Source organism: Mizuhopecten yessoensis, unplaced genomic scaffold, assembly GCF_002113885.1.
Source record: "Mizuhopecten yessoensis strain PY_sf001 unplaced genomic scaffold, ASM211388v2 scaffold11165, whole genome shotgun sequence".
Taxonomy (NCBI): domain Eukaryota; kingdom Metazoa; phylum Mollusca; class Bivalvia; order Pectinida; family Pectinidae; genus Mizuhopecten; species Mizuhopecten yessoensis.
This window is the reverse complement of record NW_018408912.1, coordinates 256,049-269,131: the sequence shown is the minus strand read 5'-3', so window position 1 is coordinate 269,131 and position 13,083 is coordinate 256,049. Positions and strand designations below refer to the sequence as shown.

Below are 13,083 nucleotides of genomic sequence, written 5' to 3'. Positions count from 1 at the left end.
TTTTGACGGTTTCCTCTTTCAAGCCACTTAATTTCTATTGCCTTGTTTTATGCCTGTTCACGTTAGCAGTATGGGATGATGAGATGTAATGTGCGGTGTAATATGTTTTGATGGAGTTATAATCACTCAGAGGAGTGCACCTTGTTTCAGAAGTCATATATAAACAAAAATGATATGTAACCACCCACAACTCAAAGATATAGTTTCTGTTCGTTCACTGAGGCGAATAGAAGAACCGTCATTTGATCATACTGATTTAAAAAAAAAAAAAAAAAAAACCTCCCGAAACCTTGGGAGATTCAAAGAAGAAATATTTAAATATCAGATTCCATTTTCAGACGGTTCTTTTGAATAAAAACGTTGGAGGAGAGTAAATCATAGGTATGTATAGATATGAAGGCAAAAATGAGAAACAATAGTTCAAGGGTCATGCACACAAACCTAACATCTATTTGAATATGAGGATTGATAAACGGGAAATTTTCTCTGCATACCAGATAAACTGCAGTGCTGAAAAAACATATATTTCTATCAACGAGGCAACTGATACCTACTGATACCTACAGATACCTCCAGATACTTACTGATACCTACATATACCTACTGATACCTAGAGATACCTAGAGATACCTACAGATACCTACTAATACCTAGAGATATGTACTTACTGATACCTACAGATACCTACTGATACCTACAGATACCTAAAGATACCTACTGATACCTACAGATACCTACAGATACCTACTGATACCTACATATACCTACTGATACCTACAGATACCTACTGATACCTAGAGATAGCTACTGATACCTACTGATACCTAGAGATAGCTAGAGATACCTAGAGATAGCTACTGATACCTACAGATACCTACAGATACCTACTGATACCTTCTGATACCTACTGATACCTACAGATACCTACTGATACCTACAGACACCTACAGATACCAACAGATACCTACAGATACCTACTGATACCTACAGATACCTACTGATACTTGCAGATACCTACATATAACTACAGATACCTACTGATACCTTACAGATACCTAAAGATACCTACAGATACCTACTGATACCTACAGATACCTACTGATCAAGAGTATCGAGTTATGAGTTTGTTGTAATTCTTAAGAAATAGATGTTTCATGTCAGCATTAAGTTTCTTTTCCTACATAAAAAATAACTTCCAAGGTTTTCACGACTTTGTCCACGCATGCGCATTACGGATCATTCTACAAGTTGATCAACTGCTTCACTTGAGACCACTTTACCAATTAGCTGCATTTCTTCATGTACACCTACTTCCCGTAGACATTGGTGTTTAGCATGTGGGTATCTGTATTTGCTTGTGTAGGCCTTTACGTTTTCGCACTCGTTAAGGCACTGAGACCCTACTACAAATTATCAAATAACAAAAACTAGCAGGGGTTTATTTCTCAATTTTACCGTTTATGAGTAAGTTGGTTTTCTTGGTTTTCCAAAATGTTTTTATACACTTTGTGACACAATCTGCTTCTATTTTAAGTAAGTTACGTTTGAAAAACCTAGATAATACAAGTCAAACTAAATTCATTTTATATCAACTTCCACCGGGTCTACCCATGTTACATACATTGAACCATAATTATAACCTAATTACTTAATATATGCTAAAATCCTCAAGATTCCTTGATATACCCAAACAATTATTATAGTAACACCTTTTTAAAGCAATACATAGATGAGCGAATTTTATTTGATAGTTACATGTACATGATCAGTAAAGACCATGTTTGTTTGGCCTTTAAATTTCACAAGGTATTTGTTTATATAGAATGCCAATTTGTGATTGAATCACCTCATAAACGACATTGTAGCATGTTAATACTTTACTGCATAACTCATAGATGTTTTTGGTGCGCCGTCCCTCGTACATCAGCACGGCCGTTATTTGACTCACTGACTGGAGGTTGAAATGTGTTCGGTCAACTGTCCGACCGCGTTGGTTTCCTCCCACAATAAGACCTTCTGCACTTTTCCATCCGGGCCAGCGAGAGTGATTAATATAAGTTGTAATAATGTTTTTTTGCTATATTTGTTTTAAAAATATGTTATATTTACATTGGAGAGTGCCAAAATAGAATAGACGTGTGGGAAATCATACTTAGTTTTCAAAATGATACCATATCCATAGGCAACAGAACGAAATATGTGAAATACCTCGAACTGTATTGGTACTGGATGATACAATGAGAAATAGCAGGCACCGATTTACACCAACACATGAATGGAAATAATGAGTTATCTAAATATGTTTACTAGTATAGTATCTGATTGTAAAATATGTAGTGCACGAGTTGTAATGCATATGATGTTAATAAAGAAAAACAAAATAATAACATTTCAAAATTCAAATGTTAAACAACTGTTTCCTCTTTAAAATTCTGTCTTAATGGTCATCTACAGCAGCAGTTATAGGAAACATACAATTCATAGGAAAAATATTCTCAAATATGTAAAACTATAAATATTCAAACAGCTGAAACTATTATAACTGTTTTACATCTTAATGAAAATGAAAACTATGGAGTACAGCCTCAGGTTCGTGATGCAACAGATGAATGGAATGCTGGAAACATTTGTTTTCATTCATTCTATTTACGTAATAATTGCACGCATACACAATTCTTCAGAAATTGTTTAGCAATATTGATATATATCGAATTTTGAGACGAAGAAGATTACATCCTTCTACCTATACAGACGCTTTATCTTCTTGACACAAGATGTACCTGGAATAAATCACATGCTCATTTGTAAATAGTTTGTAAAACGTAACTGTAATATTTACTTTTAATGTTTTTTAAGTATCGACCTGATTACTGAGTACTGCATGTTACACAATATAACACTAAAGACCAATTATAGAAATACCTCGACGTGAACACTAAAGACCAATTATAGCAATACCTCGACGTGAACACTAAAGAGCAATTATAGCAGTATATTGACGTGAACACAAACCTATACGTATTCTGTGTTAATTGGTGGAAAAAGATCTAAGTTGAATTGCATATCATGTGTTGATTGCTTAAATAAGATCTTTAGATCGTTTCAAAAAAGAAACAAAAGAAAAATATATGAATTGCATTATTGTTTGTTATTTTGTTTGTATTAGGCATAACCACTTCTGCATGTCGGTCAGATATTTAAGTAAGACTTATATCAAAATTAAATTAATACATAATTATAGGTGAAAACAACTTTTGTGTCGGTACATATATACTTACAAACAAACGGCTGCCATCATTATTGTGTCATAACTTTGATTTTCAGTGATTAACACGTGTACAACTAGTATGTTCATATGACGTTTTTCTTTTGATTTCAGACGAGCGAATATGAAGGAGCATATGTGGTCCCTCCTTTTACGTTTGTGTTCACGATGTCTTTCCTTTTAATGTGTGTCGTCTCCTCCAGTTCTTTCTGTGTTTATAAGAGAGTTCCGATTGTGTTCCTGAGTATTGATGATATGCCATATTTTCATTGCAATCATACACATGAACTTGAGTATTTGGTTCAGAAACCCTTTAAGTCATCAAGACAACCGTATATAAGTAAACAAGAAAGTGCACAAAAGGAATGCCTTCTTTCATCCGTATAGAAGTGGTTGGAAGGTTGAGCGGAGAGTAGGGTCACCTCGGTGTAAACGGGGTCCTTCTGTCACTCAGTGCGTTTACAAACTTTATTTCTGCTCATCGGCTGTACAGGAAACTTGCTGATGCTCAGCAATTACAATTGACAAGTGTAAGACCAAGATGAACGTTCAGCAAATTCGCCCGTAATTAGTTAACATAGCGTTACCTGATTTATCGATTCATTGTGTTAACTTCCCACTATCGTTGCTATGCTATACAAATATCCGTATTTTAACTCCTGACAGGTGTACATCGCACCTGTCCTTTGTGCTCTTGTTTTATGTGCAAGTGGTACAGTTGAATACCTTTCCATTTGCAATTCGCTGCGTGTGCTACAAATATTTATTTGCTCAGAAGGCATTATTTAACAAGACATACTCTATCAGTGTTTAAGAGTTTAAAATACTAATGGTATTTTGATTTCTGTTTCCTTTCTCCTGTTAAATTGAGAGATGATGGATGAGTAAATGCATGACTTTCACCATTCATCAATGCAGTTTGGCGTCGCCCCACCAATAGACTAATTAAAAACTTATGTCTGGGAGGAAAGTAATGCATGCTTCCATAAACTTCATCACGGATTCGTGTCAAAATCATCTACGGCTTTTCCTCATTAAGTGTTTACGGCATACCCGCCATTTTACGACCCTAGTTTGCCTCCTCCCCCGCCCAGACAGAGTGGAGTGACAAATCAAAATCGACATCGGTTGCATGCAAAACTAAGATTGTTTTATCCCAGGCACCAATGCAAACTGCGACTCAGTTTACGCGTCCTTGGTTAACAGACATTTTAATGTTTTAGAAAATACTAGGAGCATACCGACAATAAATCAAGTGAGGATCTCCTTGAAGCTGTTCTTTAACAAGGAGATTTAACAGTGAGATATTGGTATACGGAGTGTAGTAATTGGCGCTAAACTGTCAAAGTTTAAGAGTAAATGTTGCAGGTAGACATTTCTTGAATTGAAACGTGTTTCTCTAAAATTATAGAAGTCCTCTCCGCAACGATAATGACGACAGAAATGGCGACTAAAATCCTCGTAAAGGAACACAAAACAAACCCAGACAGACCGCAGGGACAAAACCCATCACTCTAAATATCTATATATTCATCACTTTTAAGTCGTTTTCGCTCTGTGTTGAGTTCGCTCATGTGTACTTTCTTGGGAATGAATATGTAAAACCATACATGCCATTCATTTAGCATTGAGTAGTTTTTAGTTCAAGGGTATAAGTTATTAAACTTTCAAGAAATGTAAAACCAAGTGAGAAATCGTGAATATAAGTGGTTCGACGAGAAATGGTTGTGAACTACGGAAATAAGTGATTCGACGTTCAATTTAATGTAAAATTCTTGAAAAAAATTGATTCGATGTTTATTGGTTGTTATACTTTAAATATAGGTGAGTTAACCCAAAGCACCAATCAGCCGATTAATACAGATAAATGATAACAAAATTAACAATATGCAGAACTATTGTTTATTTACTAAGGTTGGACATATTTTGTTTGATTGTCCTATGTCAAAGTTAACGCGTAGGTCGCTCACTTTCAGGGGTGGGACTATCATTACATTTGTATGTACAGGTGTTTATACATGGTATACCAATACTAAGAAAAAGTGAGATATCATGTTACCGTTTCAAAAATGTGACATTTTAGTGTAATTGTTCATTAAATGAACAAACACACTAACAACACATCTTCTGCTGGAAACCCCGAAAACTGACGGCGGCGTCTCTCACATAGCCATGATTTATAGACTTATAACTTGATATATTTTGACACTTATTTAATACTACAATGTACTATTATTTATTAGAACAGCAGAAAGCGCCAGTGCCATCCCGCTAAACTTTATAAGTTAGAGTAAGGTAGAACACAAAGAACCAGCGACAGGATGTAACATTGAAACTACTAACATTACTGGCGGTGCTCTTAGACTGGCTACCAGCCCTTAAGTTTGTATGGAGAATGTCTTCGGCCGCATTTTACTACTAGCTTATCACCCCATTGTTTAGAACTTAGGATCAGACATCCAAGTGGTCAAAATTATTAGAGTTAAATCATTTAATATTCTAGAGACGAGGCCCAGTCTAAAGGTGCTCTATAGGTCTCGCTTTACCACCAAAACGATACAGTAGAAATGATAGACGGATACTCCGAATAGACCGACATGGGTGGAACCCGTCTGTAGGTATATATGATATAGTATCAGAATATCTATCTCAATCGTGATCTTGTCTGCAGGTAAGTCAATATCTCTACATAACTGCAGATATGTCCTCAGCAAAAGCCGATACCCTATCACAGTTATAATGGTTATTTACCTGTAGGAACACATGCTTGATAGCCCATATCAGCACAAACCTCTCTTCGGTTAACATTCCTTTAGATTCAGAATTTTGTAAATGTTTTCTGTTATCATGTGACCAAGAGGTGGAAATAACAATGCATAAACAATTGGCTATTTTAGGAGAACATTTTTTAATTGTTCAGACATTTTTCTTGGCAAGATGATTTTAAATTGCATGATGGTTCATTTTTTTTTTATCTACACAGCTTGTTTCAAAATTCTTGCTTTTAAAAGGATTTTTTTTTTCATTACCATGGAAACCCTTATCTATACATTAACTTGAAGTGTCCTTTTCCAAAACCTATGTTAGTCCCATACAGTCCTTGTATAACTGTGTTTAATAGTAACCAATAGTACCAATCACTGACAAGTCTCAGCCACGATGCACACACATCTGTGTTAAACGCGACATTTAAGGAACACAAGGTAGAAGTAGCCCTGAGGTAAACTTTTTAGCAGTTGAACATTGTCCATTATAGGGTGTTATCACGAACGGAAGAGAGATTGTGATACATATAGGAAGAAAAAGTCAATTAAAATATAAAAAGCCAGTAAAATACTAGCCTAAGTGATGGTCATATCCCAGCTTAGGCTTTAAGTACGATGTCACGGGCAGTGTGTTAACTCCCCTGTCTACAAGGTACACGGGCAGTGTGTTAACTCTCCTGACTACAAGGTACACGGGCAGTGTGTAAACTCCCCTGTCTACAAGATACACGGGCAGTGTGTTAGCTCCCCTGTCTACAAGGTTCACGGGCAGTGTGTTAACACCCCGGTCTACAAGGTACACGGGCAGTGTGTTAACTCCCCTGTCTACAAAGTACACGGGCAGTATATTCACTCCCCTGTTTACATGGTACACGGGCAGTGTGTTAACTCCCCTGTCAACAAGGTACACGGGCAGTTTGTTAACTCCCCTGTCTACATGGTACACGGGCAGTGTGTTAACTCCCCTGTCTACAAGGTACAAGGGCAGTGTGTAAACTCCCCTGTCTACAAGGTACATTGACAGTGTGTTAACTCCCCTGTCTACAAGGTACAAGGGCAGTGTGTAAACTCCCCTGTCTACAAGGTACACGGGCAGTGTGTTAACTCTCCTGTCTACAAGGTACACGGACAGTATGTTAACTCCGCTGTCTACAAGGTACAATGACAGTGTGTTAACTCCCCTGTCTACAAGGTACACGGGCAGTGTGTTAGCTCCCCTGTCTACAAGGTTCACGGGCAGTGTGTTAACACCCCGGTCTACAAGGTACACGGGCAGTGTGTTAACTCCCCTGTCTACAAAGTACACGGGCAGTATGTTCACTCCCCTGTCTACATGGTACACGGGCAGTGTGTTAACTCCCCTGTCAACAAGGTACACGGGCAGTGTGTTAACTCCCCTGTCGACATGGTACACGGGCAGTGTGTTAACTCCCCTGTCAACAAGGTACACGGGCAGTGTGTTAACTCCCCTGTCTACAAGGTACATTGACAGTGTGTAAACTCCCCTGTCTACAAGGTACATTGACAGTGTGTTAACTCCCCTGTCTACAAGGTACAAGGGCAGTGTGTAAACTCCCCTGTCTACAAGGTACACGGGCAGTGTGTTAACTCTCCTGTCTACAAGGTACACGGACAGTATGTTAACTCCGCTGTCTACAAGGTACAATGACAGTGTGTTAACTCCCCTGTCTACAAGGTACAATGACAGTGTGTTAACTTCCCTGTCTACAAGGTACACGGGCAGTGTGTTAACTCCCCTGTCTACAAAGTACACGGGCAGTATGTTCACTCCCCTGTCTACATGGTACACGGGCAGTGTGTTAACTCCCCTGTCAACAAGGTACACGGGCAGTGTGTTAACTCCCCTGTCGACATGGTACACGGGCAGTGTGTTAACTCCCCTGTCTACAAGGTACACTGGCAGTGTGTTAATTACCCTGTCTACAAGGTACACGGGCAGTGTGTTAACTCCCCTGTCTACAAGGTACACGGGTAGTGTGTTAACTCCCCTATCTACAAGGTACACTGGCAGTGTGTTAACTCCCCTGTCGCCATGGTACACGGGCAGTGTGTTAACTCTCCTGTCTACAAGGTACACTGGTAGTGTGTTAACTCCCCTGTCTACAAGGTACACGTGTAGTGTGTTAACTCCCCTATCTACAAGGTACACTGGCAGTGTGTTAACTCCCCTGTCTTCAAGGTACACGGGCAGTGTGTTAACTCCCCTGTCTACAAGGTACACTGGCAGTGTGTTAACTTCCCTGTCTACAAGGTACACGAGCAGTGTGTTAATTACCCTGTCTACAAGGTACAATGACAGTGTGTTAACTTCCCTGTCTACAAGGTACACGGACAGTGTGTTAACTCCCCTGTCTACAAGGTACCCTGACACCAACGGCAGTGGTGATCGGAAGGTCCCGTCCAGTTTTATATTCTGATTTCTTTCTGTACGTCTTAATACTAAGAGGCAGATGTGTTTACAGAATCGGTACAGTTAGTGCTCCGGAGGATATTGTATGGAGATTTTGATACCGTTGTGTCCGTGTGTGGGTCAACTCATGATATCAAACCTACTTGTGTCAGACCTCTGAATACATACATCAATGTAGCTCCTTTCTGAGTAACAGTTGATTTTATTTTTATCTGAAATAACCATACATGTCATTTAGAAAAATCAATCGGAGGAAACTAAACATTTCTCTGATTTTTTGTTTGTTTCAAATGCAATAAATCTATCAAAGGGTACAAGATTAGAATATTCGGGAAACCTCTAGAACAAATATTATGCAAATAAGACAATATTATACAATCTTTAACATAGGGATCTATTCCAGCTACTTAAACACCCATTCGCCTGCCGAGTGACGCCGCCACTTGATCACGCTTAATTTGTTTCAATAATGCGGGTTCGATTACGGCTATTAATTGCGCCAATATGTACACTGCTTCGACACAGCCGCGCGAGCTCGCGTGAAATGGATCTATTTCCATTAATTTGATTGGGTCTGTCACCATTGTCATCCATCTTCAGAAATTCCACAATTCATGTTAAATTCGCAAGCGATTCCTTGCCAAATAATTGGTCAGATCTCAAGGAAAATTAATTCGAGCCGAAAAACGGTTAAGTGAGGAAGATAGATTCCTTAAAATTAAGGATATAGCAAAGGCGTTGTTATTCCGGTACCTTTTATATCACCATTCTGGAAATTGGTGGTAACTGCGATATTATCGGCTGCGTAGGGAGCTATATGCATATACTGAACTCGCCTAGCAACCAAATTCTGACAGAAAAAAAGAGATAATAATGTGATCTTTACCAACACTTAAACAATATGGAAGACAACATGTTTACACTATGGAGCATGTACATAGTGCAATGGACAGGTACTATATCCAATGTAGAAATTCTATTTTAAAGCATTTAAAATGTTCGATCAAGAGTTATATTTTTGCATTCATTCCTTTCAATGGACTTAGTGAAATGATTGTTTAAGTAGTTACGATGTAAGTATTGCAGCAAGGGTAATTGGCATGGATGTACTTTATTTACGATGCCACATCTTACAGCAAGTATTATTGGTATGGATGTGCATAGGCAAAGATGTCATAAGATGTACGATGGAAGAATTGCAGCAACGGTGATTGGCATTGATGAACATAATATACTATGCCAAATTTAAAAGCAATGGTATTTGGCATGGATAAACAAAAAAGATGTACATAATCGACGATGGAAAAATAACAGCAATGGTGATTGGCAGTGATTTACATGTGCATTATCTACGATGCCAAATTCTACAGCAATGGTGAATGGCATGGATGAACATATTCTACGATGCCAAATCTAACAGCAATGGTGATTTGCATGGATGCAAATATTCTAAGATGCCACATCTTACAGCAATGGTGATTGGCTCTGATGTACATATTCTACGATGCCACATCTTACAGCAATGGTAATTTGCATTGATTTACATATTCTACGATGCCACATCTTACAGCAATGGTAATTTGCATTGATTTACATATTCTACGATGCCACATCTTACAGCAATGATAATTGTTATGGTGTGCATATTCTACGATGCCAAATCTAACAGCAATGGTGATTGGCATTGATGTACATATTCTACAGTGCCACATCTTACAGCAATGGTGATTTGCATTGATTTACATATTCTACGATGCCACATCTTACAGCAATAGTGATTTGCATTGATTTACATATTCTACGATGCCACATCGTACAGCAATTGTAATCGGTATGGTTAAATATGAAAAGAAGGTGCATATAGTGTTTAACATAGCATTTAGCTATTGAACGCGGATTTGTAATGTATTTATCGTCAAATCACTGCCAGTTTCCATTCTTTGATGTTTCCGATAATGATGTACTCATAAACACATTATATATTTGTTATAAATGCAGCAGACGCATGAAAACATCACACGTCTATGAAAACAGCATCCTTCTGTTAAAGTATTTATGTATAAAGAAAAAAACATTGACTTTCAGAGACAAGTAGTCAATCAGCACAGCGGGATATGACATATTTGTGATAGTAGAGCATGCAAGTTAACTAGGACCAGGTAAGGTGTTAGATAAAATTTTCTAAGGATTGTGATTTATATTGAAACATGTTACACTCGTCTTAATGATGTTACGGTAAAGCTAAATGAAATAACGAAGACAGTATTTGTATTTAATACACACGAGGAAATGCGGATGAATGAAGGTATTCAATGTAACGACATGAAAGTATTTTACGAGTAATACTTTTTCAACCTTTGAACTAATTGTATAAATCGTGGCTTTTCTAACAGATGTTACCGTTATCTCATAACAGTATCTACAATTAACTTAATGTTTATTATACATTGAAAAGTTACGGCGAAACCAACAAATACAGTCAAAAATACCATGTGATTAATTTGCTACGCCTTTCCTTCCGAAACACTTCGGGACATTAATAGTTTTGACTGCTCCTAAAACAGCAACGAAATCACAGTATATTGGTTTTCCTCTATCTTTTGAAAAACCTGAAAAACTTTTTTCCAATGGTAGCTTCAAGTATATCCAAGCACCTTGGGTCAACAGTTTTGACTGTTCCCAGGCAGCAGCTGAACAGCAGTCTAACGAAACTGCTTGGAAATGACAATACCTAGATAAAAAGCATCCGTTTCAGGCGGAATAGTTACAGGCGGAATAGTTACATGTTTTCAATACGAAATATTGGCTTTATTATCCACGGTGAAGTTCGTACATGTAAATGACGGCCCCGTTTGAATTCTACGTAGTATGTATGCAGTACACATATATGAAATAGATGGAATCTTTACAAAGATACAGATGTACGTTAACGTGATTTTTTCTCGCTTCAGTTTTAATGTGGATTTCAGGAAGAAAGAGTTATCAAAATAATCAAAAACTTGATAGTTACATGTAGTCTGGGACAATATATCTATCAATCTAGGAACCGTGATACTTATCATTTATACAATTAAACTATACTATTAAATTATACTATTAAATTATACTATTAAATTATACTATTAAATTATACTATTAACTTAATAATAACACAAAAATTCACAGACAAACGACCAAAGCATTCCGGATGTCCTTTCTAAATATAGATACTCCATTAAAAACACCTCGCGCAATTACTCTCCGGTGTTACAGGTGCAACCGAAAATCACGGAACTGATACATTTTTCTCCTTGTTACGTGCCAAGTAAAACGTTTCGCTGTTGTAAGCATTATCATGAGAAACCTAAAAATGGCCGGCTTGATTCCATTGACGAACATTGTTTTCATTTTAGTTGTGTTCTAAATATTACACGGGACATCCCATTTACGTTGAAATATCATACTAAATACGTCACAACATTCCGTCAATGATTCCCAACGACTTCAACTGACAATTATAATGATGTAAACTCCAATATAATATTTTTAATGTACAATGTATAATCAGGAGTTGCATTCAATTACACTTAAACCTAAAACAGTTTATTTCGTAAATATTTGTCGTTCGTGCCAATCACAATGATTTTCATCCCCCCTCGCAAATTAAATATAATCTCATTATTACAAAATGGTACTTACCGAGAAGCAGAGTTATGAGATCCGACACAGCCAGACTAAACAGGTAATAATTGGTGGCAGTGTGCATGGTCCTGTTCCGTGCAATGACAATGCACGTACATATATTTCCCACGGTCCCTGTTATTAATATTCCGCCATACACGACGAAAAGTATGACGAGAGACGATAACGGGGCATGTCTGTCCCCTAATCGCTCGGCCAAGTACGTCTCTTCGTTGAACATTTCCGACGCATTCGTCCCATTTCCGGACACAATCGAACTATTGGCACTCATTACTCCAGTTATGTTGAACGATAAGTTACAATGATTTATACACGGATGAAGGCGCTAAACATATAGCTTTGCATATTTAAAAAATTCAAGAGTTAGTGAAGTTTGTTAATATATCTAAATCAAGTGAATTGCTAATCGTTTTGTGCACAGATTCCTATCCACTTATTGTTATTTTCAATAAATCCGTGTTTAGTATGAACATGCATAAATAGATATATATTTCTACCTCAAAATTTCGTACCACACTAACTTAATTTGAAAGCATGGACTATTTTAAAATATTGTTCTCGATTACAAAATCCCATCAGTAATTGATACCAGCGACTCGCACATTGAATAGATCCCGAACGTGAATACTAGTTTCCCCGGATAGTCAGTAGGTGTAAATCATAGCAGCGACGTGCTACCTCACGACTAACTGGGAAATACACGTGCGCTCTTGTCATAGCATCGTGGATGCAGCGCTATGAATCGTAGGAAATCCAATATTAAGAGCAGGCGGTGTTGGCTTTATACTGACGATATGAGATCTAGAATGTACAGGTCTACAGGCGGCCTATCCTGTATATATATATACCCTACTGGTGACCACGCCACCTCGGATCTTTATTAATTTAGTTTGATAAAATGTTAACAACTTGTTGTACACTAAGAGAAGCGCTCTACAGTA

The 13,083-nt window shown here is 37.5% G+C and overlaps 1 protein-coding gene across 1 annotated transcript in view; it reads right to left on the bottom strand.

Moving 5' to 3' along the window:
- LOC110467193 (neuropeptides capa receptor-like) overlaps positions 1-12,879 on the bottom strand; it is a 157,829-nt gene extending 144,950 nt beyond the window's left edge. The window contains exon 1 of the mRNA XM_021524177.1: positions 12,140-12,879. Coding sequence (XP_021379852.1) covers positions 12,140-12,413 — 274 coding nt within the window. The 5' untranslated portion in view covers positions 12,414-12,879. The remainder of the gene's footprint in view (positions 1-12,139) is intronic.
- Between the last annotated feature and the right edge of the window lie 204 nt (positions 12,880-13,083).